Source organism: Xiphophorus maculatus, chromosome 20 (genome assembly GCF_002775205.1).
Source record: "Xiphophorus maculatus strain JP 163 A chromosome 20, X_maculatus-5.0-male, whole genome shotgun sequence".
In the NCBI taxonomy this organism is placed as follows: Eukaryota; Metazoa; Chordata; class Actinopteri; order Cyprinodontiformes; family Poeciliidae; genus Xiphophorus; species Xiphophorus maculatus.
The window spans coordinates 21,168,919-21,193,166 of NC_036462.1; the positions used below are offsets into that span (position 1 = coordinate 21,168,919).

Genomic DNA, 24,248 nt, shown 5'->3' on the forward strand with positions numbered 1-24,248 from the left:
CACTCTTTTAGGCAATGACTGTCCTGTTCTTATTCTAAAAACTAACCAAATCAAAAAATGTCCTCTAGGCCTTATTTATGCCACCCTTGGACTTTGGCCCAATCCTTTTTATTGCAGAACTGTTAAATAATTCAGTCACACTGGACGGTTTTCAAGCATGACTCTCCTGTTCAAGATGCTGTCAAATAATCTCAACATAATGCAAGTCTGCACTCTGACTGGGACACTCCAAATCCTTCAATTTTGTTTTGAGCCATACACTGGATTTACTGGTGTACTTCAGATCATTGTCCTGATGCATAGTAAAAGAGTGTTTGAGATTTTCTACAATTTTATTTTAGAACAAGATTTTAGTCTAGAGAGTAAAATTTATGGTTTCATCAACTAAGGATCTCTTTGAGGATCCAAAGAGGCAAAGCAGCCTCACACCATTTAGTCAGTTTAAAGAATATTTTCCCAAAGGAACATCTTTGTTTATTTTTAGGTAAGCAATGATTTTTGGCCAAGTCTCTTTTTTTATTGTTGAATTGTGAACTGACTTTAAGTGATCTAAGTGAGATGTTGGACATTGATGACAGAACTAGACACAAAATCTGCCTCATTTTATTCAGGCAGTCTCAGTTTAGTGATTCTGATGTTGGTCGAGAAAATGCTTCACATTTAAATTATAGGGAATCTATCCCTTTTACTACTCCAGTTGGAAAAGATTTCTGAAGCTTATTTCCATCACAACATCAGTGGGATTGTGACTCCCTCACTTGGAGATTAGGGGTAAAATAAGAAAAAAGGCTGACTTCAACTCCCCTTGTCTTATTGTTGCTTTCTCAAAAAACATGGAGACGACAAAAAAGGATTATTAATCGCTTATTGAAGTTTTGTGTGGTGTATGTTTCTGACCTGTTCTTAAATTTATTTGGATTGTGTGTGCTGTGTTGCTTCATTAAGATATTTTAGCTTACTTCATGTTGCCAAACAGGTTCTAGCCAAGTGATTTCTTCATACTTCAGGTCAGGTAGTCTTCAGTGACAAGTGAAACTGAACTTAAATTATGACTTAACAAGCGAGGGAAATTATTCTGTACTTACTGAGGTCATCTTTGCCTAAAATTAAACATTTTTCAGGAACTGAAACCTTTGTGTGACAAAAAAGCACAAAGTGAAGTAATCCGTGAAGCAGACGTTTGTGCTCAGAATGTCTTGCCCATCTGAGAGGCAGTCTGTTTTGGCCAGGCCACTATTGTAAAAGGGATTTTAAATCTTAAGGTCTCTACTTAAATAAATTTGCTCCAAGCAAAGAAGAAGAGCTCTGCTGTGCAGTGTATTGGAGGTGGCAGCCGTGTAACGCTGCTCTGGGTGACTCTCCCTGTAAAGAGGGGCTATGCTGAAAGCTGCTTTAATCCTTTGTAATGAAAATGGTGAGTAAATTAGACAGCAGTTATCTGGAGCAAACAGGCAGCTAGACAGGCTGCAGGATGAACAGCAGCATGCAGCTGGCTCGCCTCTAAAACCGGCAGGTGAGGAGCAGCAGGATAAAGTTTCATTCTTGGGTGGTTGCTGCAGGGAGATAAATACAGTATGTTCTTTTTATGTGGCTGATAAAACTCGAAGCTGTTTTAGGGGACTCTGTTCCTCAACTTGACCTTCCGATGACTTCGATAAAATCCGCTGCAGCTTTTGATTCTTTACGACCATTTGCAGAAAATAATTTTCATTAAAATATTTTTTTAAATCATAGAATGTTTATGGTCTCTCAGGGAACCTTCTGATCCATCATAAATTTGTGCTGAGAGCGGATAACCTCTATGTCTCTTTCTTTTTATTACTCCGTGTTTCACTCCAATAGAGTACAACATTTTGAGCCAAATGGATCTCCAACAACTACACATGTTCTTGCTGCAGTTGTGTGTCCTGTAACTTCATCAAATTTTATTAATAACCTCACTCTCAAACATCAAGTCTTTAAATATGGCACATTCAAAATTATTACCACTCATGCAGTTAAGACTTCATGCAAGTACATTTATGTATTAGTACAACACTTATAGTTCTTCTAATATTTGTAAGGCTGAAGCATGCCATTTCTCTTTGAAGACCCATTCTTTGTTTTCTGACTTGGCATACAAGATTTATTTTGGGTGCTTATAATATTCACATGCACTTTAAAAAAAAATGCTTCCAGAGCTGTTGAAAGAGAAACAAGCCCACAGCAACACAGATCCTCCACCATACTGAGCAGTGAGTATGGTAAATTTTAATCTCTTGTTTCACATCAAAGACAACAATATTACGTAATCTAAAAAAAACAATCAGACAGCTGCAGCTGATCCAGAACGCTGCTGCTCATGTTTTTGCTAAAACCAGGAAGATAGATCCATAATCTCACAGAGTGTATTCTCTGTAGCTCAGAGGATAGACTTTAAAGTATTTTTGCTAGTTTATAAATCACTGAATGCCTTAGCACCAAAACACATGAACTCTTGTTGTTGTATCAACCCTTCAGAGCACTCAGATCTTCTGTTTTCAGTCTGCATCTCCAGAACCAGAACCAAGCAGTTTCAATGCTCCACTAATCTGGAACAAACTTCTAGGAAACTGAAAAAATGCCTAAACACTAAATTCCTTTAAATCAAGGCTAAAAACCTACCTGTGTAAAGCTGACTTTAATACTTAATAACTGAAACGTTGATCACCATATTTGATGTGTATTTGCTTGATGGTTTTAATGGTGGCATCTGACGAAACTTAGTGTTTATTGCTGGTTTAATTAGTTAAGTTATTATGTTTTTATGGTGCAAACCACTTTGAACTGCCTGGTTGCTGAAATGTGCTATAAATAATCTTCACATGACTAGTCCTATTTCATCAAATCCCACAGTTAAATTTAGAGTTTTACTAGCTTTTAATTTAGAGTTGACAATATACAGATGGTAGGACAGAAAAACCTGAATACCAACCGACAAGTGGCATATAAATGGCTTGTAATGGTTACCAGGGAGACTTTTTATATACAGCATATCCGGAAACCTTAAATGTTCCTTGGTGTTCCAAGAGCTAAATTAAAAAGTAGAGGTGATTGTGCATTTATAGTAGCTCCTCCTATTTTCTGGAACAACCTACCTCTCCTAATAATAAGTATCCTGAGTATCGATCACATCAAGAAACTCTAAAATACTCATTGCTTGCTATTTAAATCGATAACATCAATTTGTTTTCAACTTTTCTTATGCTTTTAGTGAACTTTATAGTCTTAATACTTTCTTGTTTACCATCTATATTGCTTGCTGTAAACATTTCTGCAGCTCTTGTTGGTATAAAGTGCTGTAAACTGTAGATAAAATTGTCGCTGGCATTGACTTCTCACCAGTATTCAACTCCTATCTGCAGTTCTCAAACAGTAAACTTTGGAGATTTTATTCACTTTCTATTCCATCCTCTTCATGTGCGACTGCACCATAAATATGGTTGTTGCTCAGATGTGTTTGAAAAGCTTTACACCTCGATGAAACAGATAGGCACTCATTACCTTTTAGAGGTTCCTAGGCATTCCTAGACTTACAAATTGGATAATAAATTTAAAAAGCTGCTTTTGTTAGGGAAACACTTGCCTTGCCAATAGCAATACACTTTTTTTTCTCTAAAGACATAGATACACTCAAATTAAGGGTTGATTTCTTTATGACGTTTTCAATGTGAGATTATGGAACTGCAGTAAAAGTTGAATTTATTTTAAGGCTTTCACATACTTTTACCAGAAAGGCCAATAAAGGTAAACTGTTTGGATGTTATGTGTTTTCCTGATGTAAATCATTTATACCCAACCCACTGTCATGTTGTTCTGTTTGATTGGCTCTTTCACCTTTGCTCTTGCAGTTCTCCATATCAGGCTCCAGTTCCCAGCCGTCGTAACAGGAGCATTTCACACTGAACTTGTCCTGTTCGCAGCGCTGACTGCACTTCAGGTGCTTGGCGCAGAAGCTCTGGATCTGACATGTCTTGTTGTCAGAGCCCAGCTCCATGCCCAGCGGACAGGAGCAGATCACGCCCTCGCCGGGAGCCACCGTGCAGTTATGGCTGCAGTCGCCATTGTTCATAGAGCACAGATCTGCACAGCGAAGGAGTGAGGCCATTAGGGTCTGAAAACGAAGAGGAGTAGTACTTGATGTTCTGTTCTCAGTCCGAACGCTGTTCTTTTCTTACCGCAGAGTTTCTCATCAGAGCCATCTGGGCAGTCGTCGTGGCCATCACAGATTTTCTCTGCAGGCAGACAGATGGTGGAGTTGCTGGCACACACGTGGTGGGAGAGCTTACACACCAGCGCTTCGCAGTTTTCCTCATCTGAGTTGTCCTCGCAGTCGCTGTCGCCGTCACAAACCCAGGCTTTGCTGATGCAGCGAGCTGCAGATACAAGGTCGGGTTGAAACTAAAAACTAAAACTTTACATAGCCCTACTTGACATCTTTGTTCCGAGTCTGCCCCACCAGAGTCTCTGCAACCAAACTTGACAGCTGGATCACACATGGGTGTGACGCCCTCGCAGTTCTTCTCATCGCTCATGTCCATGCAGTCGGTGTCTCCGTCACAGCGCCAACGCAGCGGGATGCACAGGCCGTCCATCCGACACTGAAACTCATCGGTGTGACAACCACCGGGTGGACGTGTGGCTGTGGGGGAACAAAAAGTTTGTTTTCACTGATGAGTGCAAAACAAAGTCCAAAATCATGAGGCAGAAAAGCAGCAAGAAGACTGACTAAAACAGAACATGTTTAAGTCCGTCTGTTCCTTCTCCTGTTGCTTTGGAAAGAAGCTAAATGATGACCATGCAGTTCAATTATGAGCTTCTATATGCATGAGTTAGTCAAGCAAAATAAATTACTGAAAGTGTTTTTGTTGTTTAGCCATGACAAAATGGAAGATGAAAGCTGAGCAAAAAGAGGTGAAAAAAAGGCTGCACGCTTTTTCAAAAAAAAAGTCAAAATGACAAATATGCAGATGTCAAAATAAAATGTAAAAAAAAAGTTTAAACGTCATGAAAACCCAAAATGACATTGAGTACTGTTGAAATATTAAGAAAAACTTATATAAAAAAAACACAATATCAAGAAAAAAATGCAAAATGTTTAAAATAATGTCAATTGCAGGGAAGAAAAACTCACATTACTTTAACAAAAACAAAAATCTATTGACAAGAAAAAAAAGCAAAGACAAGACTGATACCACTGAACAAAACCTTGAGTCTAATTGGATTAGACTGTTGACTAGCTTGTCTGAAACTGAAAAATCCAATTTGTCCTGTTCATTGAACAGAGCATACCTTACCACATCAGTAACAGAACAACTCTTTGGTGCAAAGTTAAGCTATGTGAAGAAGACGTGAAGTTAGCAACTTTCAGTATCAGATGTTTAAAATTAAATCAAAGGCAACACAAATATGAACAATTAAAAAACTATTTTTTACAAAACAATTTTTTCTGACATGGAAACGTGTGCAGTTCCTTCAGGTGAGAAGAGAACGAGAGAGTGAAACTTCAGCTGATAACAGGAAGGCTGAGTGTTTTAAAGCAAAGTTGCTTTATTTTTCCCATTGAGCTTTTAATTTCTGTCTTTCATGAAACATGATAAATATAAAAGCGTCAACTTTTTGGACATCTCGGGGTAATTGTTTAGAGTCTATATTTTCAAACAAATACACAGAGAAAAATGTTGTAGTAATGATATCCTTGATAACTGTGACAACTGCTAATATAAGATGACAATAGGTGTCAATAAGTGTTAAGTCCATTATCCCTTAGTCATTTTTCAAATAATAAACCCTCATTTTATAGCAATTGCTTTAACACAAAGCTGTTGTTTCTGAGGTTTTTAATACTTGTAAAACATTTATTGCTCTCTACTGTAAAGGAAGCTCTGATCATCTGATCATGTATCAGACCATACGAGCCAGAATGTTACATTACATAGACAATTGACTTATATGTTACAAAGTAGGACATCAGAGTGCTGCAAGAACAGGCTCATCCTTTGTAACTCTCTCTAAAGCAAGTGAACTGAGAGCAAATGAAATGGACCGTGAGCAGATCAGCAGATAGAGACACTGACCCGTGTTAGTGCAGTTGGCATGGGTCTCGTCGCTGTAGTCCCCACAGTCGTTATCGCCGTCGCACGTCCAGTAATCTGGGATGCAGCGGCCGCTGTTACACTTGAACTGAGTGCTGGAGCAGGAGTGCCGGCACCCAGCCTCATCGCTGTTGTCCCCACAGTCGTTATCTGGAAAACAAACGCAGCAAGTCGCTTCTGAATCAAATGAGGCAACAAAAACAACAGATCATTTAACACGTGGAAGTGAAAACAAACAATGCAGAATAGGAAAGATGAGACTTTAAATGATGACAGAAACTGCATAGATCAGAATAGGCACCATTAAGAAAATGTACACAGCGATGACAGATTGAGCTCTGCAGTATAAAAACAGCTTTTTAAACCACTGAGTTTTAAAGTCTTATGGGAAAAACAACTATTTACAACTGATGCGCACAAATTTGATAGTGTCATTGATCAAATTTGTGTGTAGCACATCAGCAACCACAAAAAAAACAATAAAAAGAGGCAGCAGTTTAAGTTTCTGTTGGGTTCACAAACACCTCAGCTTGAGGATGAACCTCAGTCAGAAAAGCGTCCCTGACTCTCTCAAAGCCTTTACTGGTCAGTCTGAAAGCTTTGGCTAGCATCATCACCGTTTTGGTGCATTCTGATCTATGCACTAACCGGTCAGCTTTGGACAATTCAACTCATCAGAGCCGTCGTCACAATCCTTTTCTGAAAGACAGAACCAACGGAAGACAGCACAGTGGGCGAACAGCACGACACAGGACGACACATACCAAAATACACAAATGTACGGAATGCACAACATGACATAAAGCACAAGAAATAAAGGCCTGGCGATGAAACATGCATGGCAAACTGTGACAAAGGGAACTAGGGAGCTGCTACAGTGCAAACACAACAAAGAATAGACACTAACCATTATCGCAGCGCCAGTTGATGTTGATGCAACGCCCGTTGTTGCAGGTGAACTGCGTGAGGGGGAAGCATGTGGGGTAGGCTGCAGAAATAAAAAATCATTAGACTTTATACTGTTAAAGATCCATTCAAATGTTAAAACACTCTTTAGAGTCATCGAAAACGACGTCATATAGTATTTATGCCCTTTGACCCATTTTGTTAAGTCACAGCCACAAACTTTATTGGATTTTATGTAATATACAGTAAATAAAACAATATAAGCATCTCCAAAGCATGATTCCGCCACCACCAAAGCACCATGTAACAATACGAGACTTCAACCAACCACATGATGCAGGTTCATCTGACCGATCGCCACAGTCATCATCCAGGTCACACATCCAAGAAGAGGGGATGCAGCGCCCGCTGTGACAGGAGTACTGGTTGGGGGGGCAAGTCCGAGCTGAAACACAAAGAGGCAGAAGTTGTGTCCAGTGTGGCGAAAACTGAAGAAGGAAATGTTTAGAATAGCTCTGCGAAGCGTGTTGGTGCACCTGAGCAGGTGGTGTTGGATTCGTCCTCGCCGTTGCCACAGTCGTTGTCCCCGTCGCACAGCCAGCGCAGAGGGATGCAGCGGTTGTTCTTGCACTTAAACCTGTCAGCAGGGCAGGTGTGCTGGTCTGGAAAGACAAAATGAAAAGAAATAGGCTTCTTTTTAGAGCACCGTTATAGTCTGTGAAGAAAACACGTCTGGACTTTGACCACACGGAAACAAAGCTTTTCCAGATCTGCAGACATTGCTTTATTCCTCCTTGCATAGCAGCACACACCATGCACCCCTTACTTGCTAGGACCTGGTGTGTGTTGACTCACGGCATAACTCTAGTGTCTCATCGCTGTTGTCCAGACAATCGTTGTCCCCGTCGCATTTCCAGCGCTCCTGGATGCAGCGATTGTTCTTGCAGGCAAACTCCCCTGGCTGGCATTGAGGTGGGGGGACATAAGACGGGTTGACTGGGAAAAAGGAGAGACTATAAGATAAACATTGCCAGGATACAATTTTGCATTCCAAGAATAGTGGAAGTAAAAAAGCTCATCCGTATCCATTTGTCAAACTTGCCACAAACCAGTAGCTGTACTGTAATTGCAAATAAATCATCGTACAGACAGGGAACACTTGGACTATCACAGTTACTGTGTTGGATACCTTCACAAAGAGCATCATATTTTATTCTTTTACAATACGCAGCTGTCATTGCTGTTGTATATTGTACATTCAACTCTGAGCAAACAGTCCTAATCATTGTCTAGTAATGTTTACCCTGCAGCTAAGCAAAGCACTTTTCAAGCCCTCACACAATCATAGATGTTTGTGCCAATACTGGACATACAACATCTACCCAACAATAAATTAAAATATCAAGTCATTGTGTTGCAAAAAAATGTCACCATAATAAATCACTTCAGAATATTTTGTGTTGGATAACCTGTATGTTTCATTCGTAAAGCACACTAAAAGTCTTTTAAGGAGAATTTTAAAATGTGTGCAGACCTCATCGCATTGGATGTGGTTGTATTCAGAAATAACCACCATTTTCAGAATCCTGTTCAATGTTATAGGAGTCAGTACATACCTACCTTAAGAATCCTTTCTTAACCTCAAATAAAGTTCAGCTGTTTCCATAGGTTTTTTTGCCTCATATTTTCTTAGTTGCATCTTTAAGCCAAAGTCATGGACTGCATCAGCCTTCTGAAGCATTAAGGGGAGCGGAGGTGTTACATATGGGCCATGTGGTCAGCATCAGAATGGGGGTTGCAAAAGAGCAAGCTAAAATATATTACTTTTTTTTGTCCCAGTTGAATTTGAAGAAGTTTTCTACGGCTTTGATGCATGCACAGTTTGTAGAGTTGGTGCCACCTCTCTATTAGCATCTTTCAGCATGACCACAACAAACAAAAGCATATATCCAGATCAAGCAAAGAGCTGCTTCACCAGAAGAAGATCAGAATTTTTATCCATACACAACCCAGACCTGGACTTGATGGTCTGCAAAAGGCTGGGCACAGGAGAGGCCCTCGCAGTCTGATAGATTTGAGACATTTTTTTTAAAGCAGGGTGGGTCATCGTTGCCACATCAAGATGTGCCTTACTCATCCACTTTGACGCAAAAAGAATAAATGCTGCAATAAAATCAAGGCGTGCTTTAACAAAGCTTTTTTTTTTAATTAGCATGTGCACACACTTATGCACAAATAATTAGTTTTGCTTAATATGTTTTATTTCAATTGAGTTGCAGAGATACAAGTAGCATTCAAGGGGGTATTAAGCACTGGACTAATTTATCACATTAATTTACCTGGCAAAACCTTCCTTTTTGTAACGTTTGTACCTTTACAACTGGTGTTGTCAGCCGGGTCCAGTATTTGGTCTTCTGCACAGGCACATTGTCTGCCTCCTGGTATGGCCAGACACAGACTGCTGCAGCCACCGTTGTACACACGACATGCATTAGAGCCTGCAGACCAAAGGATATAAATAAGCAGCGATTCAACAGCATAAAGTTAACGTTACATGTCACATCTAATGTCCAGCACCTTGCTGCTGTTGAGCATCGTACATCCGGATCTCAAAGATGGGCGGGCGTTCGTTACGAAGCAGCGTGGTGGTGCCAGTGGTTGTGTCCAGTTTGTAAATGCTGCCGCTTCGGTACTCGTTCCAGAACAAGAAGTGGCTATAATGGCACAGACCGAAGGCGTGGTTCAGTTCTTGACCTTCATACACCGTCTGATGGCAGACAAGAAGCCAGAGGGAAATTCATGTTTAATGGTGGCAAAAGCTTCATACAATAATCTCTTTCACAGAAAGAACATATCAAAGTTTATCAAGAAAAAGCAGTAACTTAAACTTACACTGGTTCTTATCTTGCCACTTACTATTAGTGCATCAAGCTTATTCAGGTTTGACTTAAACATGAAGAAATTAAATGTTTTTATGTCAAGTCCTGTTATTTAAATGACTTTGTATGGAGAGTCAATAATGATGATGAAGTGTGTAAAATTTAATGTGTTGTACTGCACCAGTGGAAAGCCCTTTTTTTCTCCACTTTTTCACCGTAGCAACACACTTTTTTTGTTTGTTTTGTAAACACAAAGATCGCCCGACCATCTTGTGATGAAACTTCAAAGCTCTGCTTTCGTTCTATTAATATTCTCAAGTGTTTAAATAGCTGAATCAGTCAAATTAATCAGAAATGAAGTCATGTTCAGACAGTTTGAACTACTTCAAACATACTGTGTAGCAAGTTGAGTGGATCTTCATCAGTGCAGACTAAGTGTCTGCATAGCATAGCATGAGATTAAGGAATGACATAAGAGAATGACTGTGGCATTTCAGTGTTGTTTATGTGAGCTACAGCAGTGCTACATGTGTTATACTCTAATTCCACAATCATTTTCAGTGTATACAAAGTAAACCACCTGTCTTAGTTAGAGATTAAATTACATGTGCTGCAATATTACCGCAGTAGAAAGACCAGAACTTTTCTGAGCAAGTTTTTTTTTTGTTTCAAACATAGTTCTATATTCACTAATGACCATGTTAACAAACAGGTCAGTCTGTACCTGGTACTGAAGTAGCATTTTAAAAGATTTTAAGTAAATGTTACCTAATTTTTAAAATTTATTTATAAAATATTAATCATCTGCTTATAGGTTATTTATTTTAAATGTATTACAATTTGCCCAACATAGCTACAAACACCTTATACCACTGGGTTGCAAAACAATTCAGATTATTTCAACTTCCATGTTTGTAGGTTTTTCGGAAAATAATCCTGGTTTTGATCTGACTGAGCATCTCTGTTAGAACACTCTGACGATGTAGCGGTCAGACCTTTCGCCCGGAGTTGTTGAGGTACACCATCTCGATCCGGTCATAATAGGCGTCCACCCAGTAGAGCATGCCCTGCGGGATGTCCAGACTGAGCCCGTTGGGCCACAGCACCGTTTTGCTAGTCAGGAAGACATTTCTGTTGGAGCCATCCATCCAGGCCCGCTCAATTTTGCCTCTTTTGCTCTCTTTGGGGTCCTCCTCCCAGTCTGTCCAATACATCCACCTGATGAACCACAACAGCAACTGTCATTGACTGATTGAGTGAAATACAATATTTGTCTGGTCTTTTTAAAGAGCTTCAAACATAAGTAGAGCTTTACAAAATCTCCAGACCAACCAAAGGGGAGGATTACACAGCGCAAACTGACAAAAATAATAAATCAATATTTATCACCAATTAATTAATTAATCCAGGACTTGTCAATCAAGTAACTGATGTACCAAAAAATAAGCCTGCAAGCAATTAACTGGGTCTGAAAACACCTCAGCTCCAGGGAATATGGCAGGTATAACCATTAAAATTTCATTTTTCTTTCTTCAGTTTCTCCTTCTCATCCTTTCCTTTCAACAAACCTCCCCCCACCTTTTTCCTCTTTCTGAGCCTGATGGATTATGTGCATTAGTGGAAGTGAGGGCCTTTCTCCTGGGAGGTGTGCGGACACACATCACGCTGTCACTACCGATCTAAACAATGTGTTTGCAAATGTATGATTTTAAAAAGAAAGCCGGTAACTTTTTAGCGACAAGACACAAAGATTGAGTGCTGCTTGATCCGGAAAGCGATAGAAATGCCTGCATGTGGATCATCTGGTGAAGGAAATCCATGAGCAATAATCAAGGGGGGCATCAAAATTCATTGTAATGACAGCCAGAAACACAGATTGAAAGCAAGATAAATGCCTCTCCGTGGGATATAAAGATGAGATAAACAACAAGATGAATAATAGAAATCTTTTTTTGTAAATGGAGCGTGAGTTAGCTCACTTGATCCACACAGATGAAACAACTGCAGCTCTGGATTGAAGTTCTTTTAGTCGAACAAAAACATCAAACTCCCTCCCGCCCACCTCATCTCTTTCTCTCTCTCTCTGTGTATCCACCCTTACCCGTGAAGAGGATCCACCACAATGGCACGAGGATGAGTCATTTTCCCCTCGATGAGGGTTTTGCGGGTCTGCGAAGCCTTTTCCAGCCGAGCTACGCTAATGGTCTTCTTGGGCCCATCATCTGTCCAATACAAATTGTCGGCCATCCAGTCCACAGCAATACCCTCGACTGTGTGGATCCCTGAAACAAACGTGAACAAACTTGAAGGTGGGTAGATATCAATGCTGCATCCCTGAATTATATAATATGCCATTTCCAAAATCAGTAAAAAAAAATTTTTTGCTTGTTTTCCTGTGTTTGCAAAAAGACTGAAGACAATGTCTTTCTCCAACTCCAATTACTATGTAATGTAAATTTAATCTCTCTGTGAAATGCAATATTCCGAAATCTAAATTATGCATTCAGAAAAAGTAAAAGAACATTAATTTTTTTTGTGCGTCTTTGTAACTTACAGCCTCAGCAAAAATCTTGCAATCCTAAAAGACTAACACAATGTTTTCAAGACACAGTAAACCTAAAGCTGATGAAAATGTCATTACACTGAAATAAGTCTCCCCATTAAATTGAAATATTTTTCTTCTACATGGATTGTAAAAGAAACAAATATTTTAGTCTTAACTTTATTATACCTTCTTTTAGGATAGTATCCCTCTCTGTTCCATCAATCTTCTGTCGCCCAATGATGTAGCTTGTGGCGTCGGCAAAGTAAATGAACTCGCTCTCTGCATGAAAGTCGAGAGCTCTGGGGTTCATCAGGTTCTCAATCGGGATCATGTACTCGTCTGGTACCTTAGCCTTTATATCCATCCCCCTGATGACACCCGGACGGCCTTTACCATAGACCAGGAAGAGTTCATGTTCAGGCTCTGCAGCAAAACAAGACAAGCACAGCTTAAAACTGACACTGTTATCTGACACCAAATTAAAAAAAATGTAAAAAAGCAGTAGTTTCCCCAGAATCTTCATAACATAAATTAACTAAAAGAGTTCAGATTTGCAAAGATTTGCAAGCTGTACCAAATTGGAAAGATAATGGGTTGCCCTTGGTTAAATCAGTGCTGTGGATTTAGGAGTAGGCAGATTAATAAAGCTGCTAATGCTGCATGAAAAACTAAAACATCTTTTTGAACACAGCCAACAGCTCCAAGCGGAAATTAGAGCTAATTCTATTCTCTCAACAGAGAACCTGTAAACGACCTTCATCCAAGCTCAGCGTTGCTTTGTGTTAACAAAGCTGATTTTCAACGGATCCATAGTTTGTATTTCATTCTGAGATGAAAGCCTACATATTTGTGCATGCTAAAATGTCAGAAATCCTTCGAGCCCCCAAAGATCTGCAGAACAGCATTAGTTTTATAATACTTGGAAAACAAATAAATACATTACAGCCTTGTTGATGTGAGAAATAAATGCTGATATATTTTAAACTTGAGGACATGTGGGTATTTATTTGTTCCCCACTATTATTAGCAATCATACTACAGACTTTAAAAGAAAAAATAATTTTGTCTGAAGATGTTATGTGTCTTTTGAACTATTTCTGTATTCATTTGACCATATAGTTTTTATCATTATCTTGCTGAACAACTACATGAGGACATATTTTCAGATTTCTTGCAGAACCAACACGATTTTGATTCAACATCTTTTGGTGTATCTAAGAATTCAACAAGGATTAAAGTGCCTTTAGAAGAGAAACAAGCCCACAGCATTATGTTTCAATTATTTCTTAATGAGGGATTTTCCCAACTAAACAAATGTTCTCAGATTAAAGAATAGGTTTTTGGGCTTTTCAGTGTGAGATCATGCAGCTGCAATAAAACCAAATTTATTTTTATGGAGGGATTTTTTCTACATCTTTACCAGGTGGACCAATTAGAGTGAAGAGGACTGTACAAAGGGATTCTACACATTTTTAAGTATTTCCATTTTTTTCTCAGTTCAGTGTTGCATAGTTGTCAGTCTTTTAAATTTCTCTATAGTATAGAATTATTCAGCATAAAATACTAGCAACAGGGAGGAAAGAAATGAGGAAGTAAGTAAGTAGGTTGAAATGAGAGACAAGAAGGGTAAGACAAAGTGACAAAAGGAGGAAGGAAAACTAATTAGGTTGGGTAGGATGTCACTAGGAAGGAAAACAAAAAGGTATAAGAAACAAAGAAATTACACAAGGATAGAAAGACAAGTTGAAAAGAGGGAAACAGGAAAGAAAACAAAAAATAATAAAGTGGAAAAAGGAAGGACAAAGGAAGAATGAAGGAATGAAGGACATAAGGACAAAGGAAGAGAAGGAAGGAAGGAGACAATTTTTAGACATTGGAAGATTGAGTAAAGTCTAATACTTGGGAGGAAAAAAAATGCAATTACCTAAAATGATTTAGTTATAATCCAAAATATATAAAGATATTAGATTACTTCAACTTTTCACAACATCAGAATGAGGGCATTCTGGGTAAAAGTTTGAGTCAGCGGACAGTAAAATGATTGTTGACTTCAACTCGACCTCTGACTTACTCAAACTGGAGTCTCACTTACTCTTGCAGGACTTCCCATCACTGCCTAGACTAAATCCAGAGCGACAGCGGCACGTCCGGGTCTTGTGTCCGTTTCCAAGGAGACAGAGGTCGGAGCAGCCTCCGGCCTTACCAACCTGATCCACCTCACATGCGTGGCTGCGCACTGGAAACCATGGGAGGGTAAAATCAAACATCAGGGGCTGTTGTAGTGGATAACAACAGATAAAATATGTGGTAGCGTGAGCGTTCATGAGCACCTGGAGGCTGACGTCTCTGGTGGTACACATGCAGAGCGCCCCCTTTGTCCACTCTGGTCACTACTTGGTAGTCCGTGCTGTTAAAGCGGTTGATCCTGATCACACTGGTCTTAGGCTGCATGTTAGCATTGTCTGAGTTGGTGGCGTACAGATAGTTTTCGAACACAGTCAACCCGTACAGATGCTCAATCTAAGAAGATATAAAAAAAAAAACAGGGCATGATGTGATGGCACTTAATGGAAAAATAAAGCTTTATTTATACCCTATTTTTATAGATTAATAACAGTAGAAGTCCAATCTATTTAGCAGTCGAATGACCTCGATCTGAAGGGTTGATTAGATTTAAAATACAAGATTAACAAATGTTTCTCTCATACAATAATTGTAAGCCTGTCAAAGGAGTTAATTAAAGTTATTCTGTAGGTCAAATAAAAAAAGAAAAAATCTTCTCTGAAGTGACGTCCCCTGCCTTGGTTTGAAGCAAAGTTGGTTCACAGTGACATAATGCTAAATATTGAAAAGACACATTTCTCTTTTACACAGATCCATAGTTCTCTGATTAACTAAAAGAAGAATGCTTTCATTGTACAGGTAAAATTCTCCTAAAAAAAACCTTCCAGGTATTCATTTTGAGATCACATTTACACATGTGTCTGTTTATTTACTTGGTGACCTCTGAAGGCAATTGGTTGCGCTGGATCTCATATGGGGGAACTAGGTGTACACTTTTCACATTCTTACTTGCAGAAGTGTTGAAAACCATGCATCATTTTCCCTCCACTTCATAATTATGTGCCACTTTGTGTTGGTCCATCACACAAAAGCACAACACAGCACTTTGAAGTTTGTGTTTGGAATGTGACAAAATGTGAAAAGCCTCAGTGAGTATTTTTGCAAGTCGCTGTATGTTCTGCCAAAATGAGTACTACGAAAGCAACGACAAACAAAAGCGCCTAGTGTTTGTCTGTTTGTGTCGGTCAGAACAGGGAAGCTGTTACATCCTCGCAAGCTTTAAGAGCCACTGTGCATCAGCAGTGCAACTGCATTAGCAGCGTCAGCGCTGGACACCATTTTTCAGCCTGTTTAATGAAAAGGCAAATGACCCAGATCTTCTCTCTGCTCATAATTCACTTGCCAAGAGCCCATTACGGGAGTACGCAGGGGTAATATTTGAAGTATTAAAGACATATGGGAAACTCTAAGCGATGCTAGATTTTTTTTTTTTACAGCTCATAATGAATCGCAAATGCAAATATTTAAGCGTGATAATCTCCTCTCACCAGCAGCCCCTGGATGATGGTGTGCCTGTTCTTGCCCTCATAGTCCACCACCTCGATGTAGTCCAGGTAGGCATCGGCCCAGTACACCAGCCTGCTGACCAGGTCCAGCGTGATGCCGTGGGGGAACACGATCTTGCTGTCGACGAGCTTGGTGCGGTTCTGGCCGTCCATGTCGCAGCGCTCCACTTTGGGGATCTGACCGTAATCTGTGAAGAACACCTTTCTGCAAAACAAACCGTCACAACTGAGTGAGGACAAAAAGACTTACAGAGAGATGGACACTGAAAATATGATATTAACGTAGCTGTACTGCACGTACAAAGAGAAACATTCAAAAGGAAACAGACAGCTATACCTTTTGGACATTGTGGTATGTTTTTGTTTTAGATCATCTTCTATGCAAAGTAGTAACACATAAGTATAATTGGTACTCTGGTAATCATATTTGATTATGCACTTTTAAAAAGTGACTTTTCCAACTTCTATAAATCTACAACTTAAATCTAAACTTGGATGTCACCATTATTTTGTCACATTTATTGAAGATGTATGATGCTTTAAGTTACAAATTAAATATGACATTCATAGTCCTTAAGAGTGTATAAAAATATCTCTGTGCAGTAAAATCTTTGACTTGATCTACACGTTCCTGCTCACAGATGCTGAAAATGTGCTAATAAGCAAAATTTCTGTGTTGCATAACTAAAAAAAAAAAAAAAACTCACCAAAAAAGCAATAATAAATAATTGCCAGCTTTTACGCAACTTCCCAAAATTCTCTTTTGCACATTCACAAACACCGACTCATAGGAACTCATCTTTCCTGGAAAACCCAAAATCTCAACTTAACCTGACAGTCTTACATAACTACGCAGAAATTTGCTGATAAAGCAGATGGAGCATTTTGTTACAAACAACATACTTTTACACTCAAAACCTACGCAGTCAGGGATTCATAGCTCAAACAAAACATCTGTACTCAATTACCCAAGTTTCAAGTATTCAGTTACTCCTTCTAGTTCATTTTTAATAAGATGTTTCAGAGCTAATCATGACAGATGGCGTTAGTCCAGTCACCTCTAACAGACTTGAGTTTTCATCAAACTTTTCTCACATGTACAACAATCAGGATGAGGTTCACAGAGTTGGAGAAATCTAGATCTGTACTGACCCCATGTTGGGGTCCAGAGCAATGCCCTTAGGGTTGTACAGCTCCTGGTCCAGGAGGGTTACGCATGTCTGCCCGTCCTTGTCACACACAAAGATCCTGTCGTCCACATCGTCCACAAAGTAGAAGTTTCCGGTGAGCCAGTCAATGGCCATTTGCTCCACATCTGGAATAAAAAACAGAAGAGATGAGTGGATATGAGGGGGCACAAGAGGTACAAGGCAACGTAGAGTCATTATTTCTAAAAACAACAGATAAGAAAGAAAGCGCCTGACATCTGTCTGGAAAAATAAAGGGCATCTCTAAGGAACTGGGACTCCAGCAAACCACAGTGAGAGTTGTTATCCTCCGATGGAGAAAACATGACAGAGTTGAATCTGCACAGGAGTCACTGGCCAACCAAAATGACTCCAAAAGCACATTGTGAATTCATCCATTAAGTCATGAACGAGCACAGTAGTGGTAGAGTGATGGTCTGTGACTCCTTTCCTTCAGGGTTTAGCACAAACGATGGGACTATGAATTCTGCTTTCTAAAAAAGTCTTGCAGGAGAACCGTGAAGCCTGAGTTTGTAAGCTTAAGCTTAAACACAGTTGGGTCATGCTTTGCAGCACTGCAGCAACTTCCCTTCTGAATTACTCAAAATGAGTTAAATGAAAGATTTGGAGTTCCCTGTCAGAGCCCATGTTAAATCTGATGTAGTGCCAGTTTGTTTTAGATAGTTATTTTATTTCCTTAATTAAATGAACTCATCATCCACATTTGCTCATGTTGTCTTCGTCAAAAACAAGTATGACGAAAAGCAAAAGCAATCCATAAATTAAAAACTTGTTTGCAGCACTGAAAAGTCTTCTGAAAAGTCAGACTAAATTTAAGACAATAAGAAGTTTGATGTATATGTTGTTATTATTCCTGCTTAACAATCTTAATAATGCCTAATATCAAACTAAGTTAATAAAACTTTGACTAGGCATCTTGTAGAAACAGTGATCAGTGGTCTTCTTTGGTTTTTCTTTGTTTTCACCATGAAACAAATCTAAATACTAACTGAAGAACAAAACCAAAAAAACTGTGTTGCCTGTAAGCTCATTGATGTACAAGTATGTCTTCATCATTGAAACCATTTGTTAATACAAAACAACAGACAGACTAAAACCAGACAGGAGGAGTGGTGGAAAACAAATGAAGCCGTTTGCTTAAAAGGTCACAGAACTGAGTCATAAAGCTGCTGCTTCCTCTCCTGCAGCCCTTGTGATCCAGGGCATCATCTCTGGGTCCGACTTCGCATTCGGCCCGATCTCACTCATGTTCCATAGAGGAGAGATCAGGAGACCTCTTCATAGCGCTGGCCATTCATGAACTCGAGTGTCATGTGCAAACAGGAGTTGATGAAAGAGATGGAGAACATCAACAACAAATTGCTGCTTCTACAAAGTTCTCTGAATCACCATCCCGAGACCTGAAGTCACTTTGTACGACTTCCTAAACAATGATGTAAAGAGTAACACCAGCATACTTCTCTTCTCAGTGCCTCCATTCACACATACAACCATCATCGGTGGTAAAACCTGAAACTAATAGATCAACATTGTATAATGCTTCATCAATCCATGGCTCCTGGCTGAAACATCACTTAAAAATAAGTTATCTCTGCTTCATCGTTAACAGCAGAGTTGGACAGGGAGCTCACTAACTGGTTGCCAGTTATCCAAGCCCAGTGCTTACATCAGTAATAATCCTACACCTATTACTGAATGGAAGGTAAAGGCACCATTTTATAACACTTTGTGCACAACATCAATCCTCCTCTTGAGCTTTGGAAGAGTCTTTCTTGGACAATCAGAAGCTGCATGATGCATGTGGCTGCCATCATTCATTCCAACATCAGTCACATCTACACCAGTCAGACCAAACATTATATGTATGGATAATAGCTCAGGGTCCCGCTTGTGGGATTTCCATGGACTGGACTTGTTTATTTAGTTATTTAGATACAAGATTGGATTAAGATCAACAATCTCCCCACTAACCCCTGAGTGGTTGTTCAACACCTCAGTTTCTCGCTAACAGGATCATTTGCATTCCCTTCACTGCAACGAATACCAAAGTATTTTCAAATTTCACCAATAATTTTTATTGCAAAATTCAGTTTAAAACATAATGAAACATTTACATTTCAGCTTCTCGGTTTGTCACTTTTATTTGGAGAACAACTATGCAAGGATGAAGGTTGATAACACACAGGGATACCAACTCCCCATTGACTTCAAGTATATAAATAAAACTTGCAAATAAATAAATATATTTTTATCTGGTACTCACGTCTTTCTTTCTAGTGCCTTGCTGGGCAACTGCCCACATGGCCCATATGAAAAATCCCCACTGGGCGAAACCTATACTTTTGCATACAGTAAAGAATTTAGATGAGGTGCAAGAAAAATGTTGGGAGGAGGGCTTCACAAGCCACAAGGACTTGTATTTTCACAGCTGCTGCCAGCTCAGCTCTCCACAGAGCTTTTCTGACACACAAATGCCAGAGTCGCATTCATAGTCTTCAGACTCTCATGTTTGTGCAAAGCTCAGTGCTGAGGATGGTGATCCAACGCGGTGGTTTGTTTTCCAGGGTGATCCAGTCCTGTGGTGTTTTAGTGGAGACCAGAGAATCCATTCCTCCGACCAGTGAAGACACACATTGTGGCAGGAAATGATGGAGCACATTTCTCAGTGCAACAGTCTGAATATAAGTGGACATTAAAGACCAATAAAACTGAGAACATCCGGTCGAGAATTCTGAGCTTTACAAACCCTCATACGATTTTTTATTTTTTTTTCTGTGCAGCTAGGGAAACATGAATATCTTCCAATATTCTGGGTTAAATTAAATTTACCTTAAGACAAAAAGTAGCAAGATAAAAAAAAACTGGAGAAAAGGTAAAAAGAAAACAGTGGGGAGTTGCGGGGAATCATATCTCAACATGGAAACTTGGCTACGGAACAACAAAATTTCTGAGGTTTATGGGAATCTGGGAACTGATTGCAAAGCAGCTCTGAGTTTTTGACACATATTTCAGTTTAAATCATTCCAGGTGCTCAGCAGATTACTTTCACTGATTAAGTAACAAAAACTAATGTAAGAGAGAGCAAAATAGTGAATGTGAAATATTCAAAAATTGTATTCGAAATATATGGCTCCTTTGCACACAGATCGCCTTTTCTGCTCTGTTTGTGAACAAAAATGGCAGCGAATCAGGAAACTTTTCTGTTGCCTCTCGTCCTCACTCCGTCATCCCTCCCCTTCGTCGTCTCCCCAGAGGCGGAAATAGAGTCTGGATTCATTAAGTGCAGCTCTGTCTGTCTGAAACTATGCTATAAAGAAAGCATGGCGTAATTAAAAAAACAGGACCAGCTGCTTTCTTCACCTAGTCGTCTTCTCGGAAAACAAATCCTTTTCTGTCTTTCCGTCCTCTCTGTTCTGTCTCGTTTAAAAAGAAAAGAAAAAGCAAACTCTGCCCCTTTTTCTTACACAGTCTAAATCTAAATGCAAAAGAAGTGGAGCTAGTCAAATCCTTTTTATTGAAGCTAATGTATCTGTGATACTGATTATAAAATGAAACCCCCACTAAACTGAAAGGGGGATTTGATGGTGTAGAGCAAACTGTTGAGTAAAAAAAAATGAGGAAGTAGGCAAGGAAAGAACGCTTAAAGCTGACCGAAGAGGGAAAAGATGATTTAGAAATTGTGCTGACTGGCTGGCCTTTTGAGTTCCCATAACCTCATAAGGAGATTTTAGACCAGTGTCAGTCCTAAGCAAAAGCAGCAGCTGGACTGTAGCTCTGCAGTACAAGCAGGGAGAGAGGACTTAGTGACAGCTCGGAGATCAGCCTCCATGTACTCAAAACTACTTACTTTTTAGTGACTATGAACCTTAGATGGTGCACCTTTGTTTCTGGAGAGGAAGAAAGGCTGAGTGCAGCAGGCTAAAGCATTAATTTATTAACTATGAAACAGACAAAATAGTGTAGGAAGGATTATCAAACTGTGTGAGCTGATTTGTTCTGGAGCCCAAATTAATGGACAATAATGACAGATTGTACTATTAAATGCTTTACATTTACATATTTTTACGTGCCGACTGCTGCTATAACAGTCTTCATTGTGGAAGACCTTACATTATATTTCTATTAACTTTGACCTTCTGGGGAAAAAAAAAACATTTCCTCAGCATGATTCTGCTGCCAGTTTTTTAAATAATAGTTGTCCTCCACACATTATTTTTGCAGACAGGGTAATAAGTTGTTTGTTCTCATCCTCAATGAACAACTAGATTTACACTGAAACTAAACTTCACACATGTGAGCTCTATTACCAGTTCTGTGACATCTGAAGGGAATAGACTGTACTGAATTTAATTTAGGGGTATTAGAGAAAAGGAGGCTAAACAAAAACCCACAATGCATCTTCTCTTACTCTAAGCAATCATGCATCTGATTTGGTTGTTTGTCACAATAAATCCCAATTAAACACATTATTGTTTACTATTTGAATGTGAAAAATTTTATATTTTTACAACTAATTGTAAGATTAATCATGGCCATGTTGTATGGATGGTGCCAAGGGCTACAGTCCCCATGTTTGGTCCCATTTTGTATTAAGCACTCAAAAACCACTACATGAGTTATCTTGTTCATGTCTCATAGCTAATTTTCTGGCATGAGAATTTCAAAATCTAAATGAAAACAGATTCAAACTTTTGATTGGTTGGTTGTTGTGGCTCAAAGTTTAATCAGTAATTGTATACATGGACGTCGGAACCCCCCAGAGGCGTGCTGCAAATATATGCCTTCGGGGCCACAAGATAGCAAAGATAACACAAGATTTCATTTTTTTGTGTACCGATGCAGAAATGTGTCTAGGATTTGACACAGTCACAAATGAAGCATAGTTTAAAATGTTCCTTGAAGGCCTCAAAGGTTTGTTAGTTAACATTAGTGAACAAAAAGCATCACAAAGGCCAAAGATTACAGCCAGTAGGTCAGGGATAAAGTTGTAGAGAAATTTGAAGCAGCCAAGTGGCCTGAGGTCACTCTGGAGGAGCTGCATTGGTCCACAACTCAGGAGAATTTGTTGTAAGGACAACTATTACTGGTACACACCACAAATCTGGACTTCATAGAAGAGCAGCCAGAAGGAATGCATTGCTGAAGAAGGCTGAAAATTTGCTGATGTAACTGCACTGAAAGGTGGTTTGGGGTGTGAATATTTTTACAATGCACAGAATCACACACACACAAAAAAAACACACCAGCTGAAAAGAGCTGGCTTCTACTCTTCTCAGAGTAGAAGCTTATGCTGCTATTTTTGAATGTTTCAGTGTTTCAGACTGATGTGTACAAAAAAGTCAGAAATGGCAGAAAACACTTAAATATGGCCCACGTGTTTGTGTTTGCTTTCTGTATAACAGTCTAAAAATGATGAAGGGTCTGACAAAATACCGTAAAAGTAATCACTATGAAAGACAAGGGCACAAAGAGGGGGAGGGTAAACATCTGGACTGCTCATCTGTGGCATACTGAGGTCTTGACTCACTCCAACCACATGTGCATAGCTTCCTGTAATGTTCACCCCTGCCATTGGTTGCTGCTGGATGCTTCCATGCTGACTGTGAGCATAAACCTGCTCCTCCTCCTCGCTAACACTCTGCCTGAGCAGGAAAGATTAACTCTTCACCCTGGGGATTCATTTCACATTATTGAAGAAGATGAGAAAATTCATATTGCATATTTTTCACACTTTTTTTTTTTTTTACAGAGCATCTGGTTGCACATCACTCGTCTCAGCAATTCTAAATATAAAAGTTCAAACATCAACTACAGTATCTTACCCTTATGTAACACTTGCTCTAATTAGATTGATGTCTTATTATTCAATACATTCAAACAGGAATATTAAATATAGAACCTTTTATTAAGCTGCAATATTCTTTCTTAGATGCAGCAGTTTCGATGTCTATCTATTACTTCCATCATAGTCTGTTTTGAACAGACGATGCCACTCAACGCAGTCGCTTCTGCGTTTTGTCCGTGTGGGCTCGCAAACATACGTCTATAAGTCTGTCAGTGGGTCTGCATGCGAGAGCCGCAGTGTGCCAGTTTGGGCGTCAGTGTGTTTGGAGGACAGGCGAGGAGAATCCAGATGTAGCTGAAGGAATTTCCCGCAAATTTTTACTCCCTCTTAATTTGATTCATCACTTGTAAGCAGTCAAATCTTCAGCAAGAGCAGCTGGATCACAGCAGCAGCTACTGAATTTTAATTATAAGTACAATACAATAATTAAACTCGGCAAAATCTGGTGCTATATCTTTGAGACAGCCCAGGATGATTAGGGGGATTTATTTATGAATGCCAAATGTGCTTTAACCTCCTTGTGTAACACAGTTTTCTCCAGTCTGCTCTTGTCTGATATTATTTACAATGAAAGAAACAAACTGTGCTTCCAAATGACAAGGTGCAAGCAAGTGGAAAACAAATCTGCCATCATTTGGACTTTTCATTTCACCACTGACCTACAGAGTAAGTAAAACCTGTCATGTTGAATCTGTAGCCACACGGAGAGGGCATATGAACAGAGACAAGTCTCTGCAGGTCTGCTTGGTTTGCAATTATTGTCTCAAAGAAATAGGAAGACCATGGACAAGACGAGAAAACATGCAATCAGTTCCAATACATTTTTAATAAGCTGAAATATATGTGTGAGCTTTTATCATTCAGGATTTTCTCTCCCAGTCAAATTTTCTGCAGCAAGCGGGAAACTATTTGGGATTCAGCCTTGAGCACAGACAGAATTGATTAGCAAGCCAAAGCGAAGGAGTGTGTTGAATTAAAACAAAACTCGTAACAACAATAGCAGTTTTGTTGTTTTAATTTTGAACGATTAGGTTTGGATCAGTGTAATCTCTTGACATTGATTTTATTCTCCGGTCTCTGATGTTGTTAGAGGGATTTGATAAATAAAATAAAAAACGATTAC

At 39.3% G+C, this 24,248-nt stretch overlaps 1 protein-coding gene across 7 annotated transcripts in view; it reads right to left on the reverse strand.

Annotated features, from left to right (window-relative positions):
• LOC102238427 (low-density lipoprotein receptor-related protein 1-like) overlaps window positions 1–24,248 on the reverse strand; it is a 111,380-nt gene that overhangs the window by 40,525 nt on the left and 46,607 nt on the right. For 4 of the 7 annotated variants that reach the window (XM_023325551.1, XM_023325549.1, XM_023325550.1 and 1 more), the window contains exons 7-23: window positions 17,225–17,387; window positions 16,055–16,277; window positions 14,774–14,963; window positions 14,536–14,679; window positions 12,630–12,866; window positions 12,000–12,180; window positions 10,894–11,116; window positions 9,597–9,786; window positions 9,392–9,517; window positions 7,875–8,015; window positions 7,556–7,681; window positions 7,348–7,464; window positions 7,021–7,101; window positions 6,096–6,263; window positions 4,478–4,660; window positions 4,197–4,394; window positions 3,856–4,101 (exon numbers count right to left, since the gene is read on the reverse strand). In XM_023325551.1, the coding sequence (XP_023181319.1) occupies window positions 3,856–4,101; window positions 4,197–4,394; window positions 4,478–4,660; window positions 6,096–6,263; window positions 7,021–7,101; window positions 7,348–7,464; window positions 7,556–7,681; window positions 7,875–8,015; window positions 9,392–9,517; window positions 9,597–9,786; window positions 10,894–11,116; window positions 12,000–12,180; window positions 12,630–12,866; window positions 14,536–14,679; window positions 14,774–14,963; window positions 16,055–16,277; window positions 17,225–17,387 (2,937 nt within the window). Of the gene's footprint in view, window positions 1–3,855; window positions 4,102–4,196; window positions 4,395–4,477; window positions 4,661–6,095; window positions 6,264–6,761; window positions 6,813–7,020; window positions 7,102–7,347; window positions 7,465–7,555; window positions 7,682–7,874; window positions 8,016–9,391; window positions 9,518–9,596; window positions 9,787–10,893; window positions 11,117–11,999; window positions 12,181–12,629; window positions 12,867–14,535; window positions 14,680–14,773; window positions 14,964–16,054; window positions 16,278–17,224; window positions 17,388–24,248 lie in introns of all 7 variants that reach the window. The other 3 variants (XM_023325546.1, XM_023325547.1, XM_023325545.1) reach the window with 1 other exon arrangement.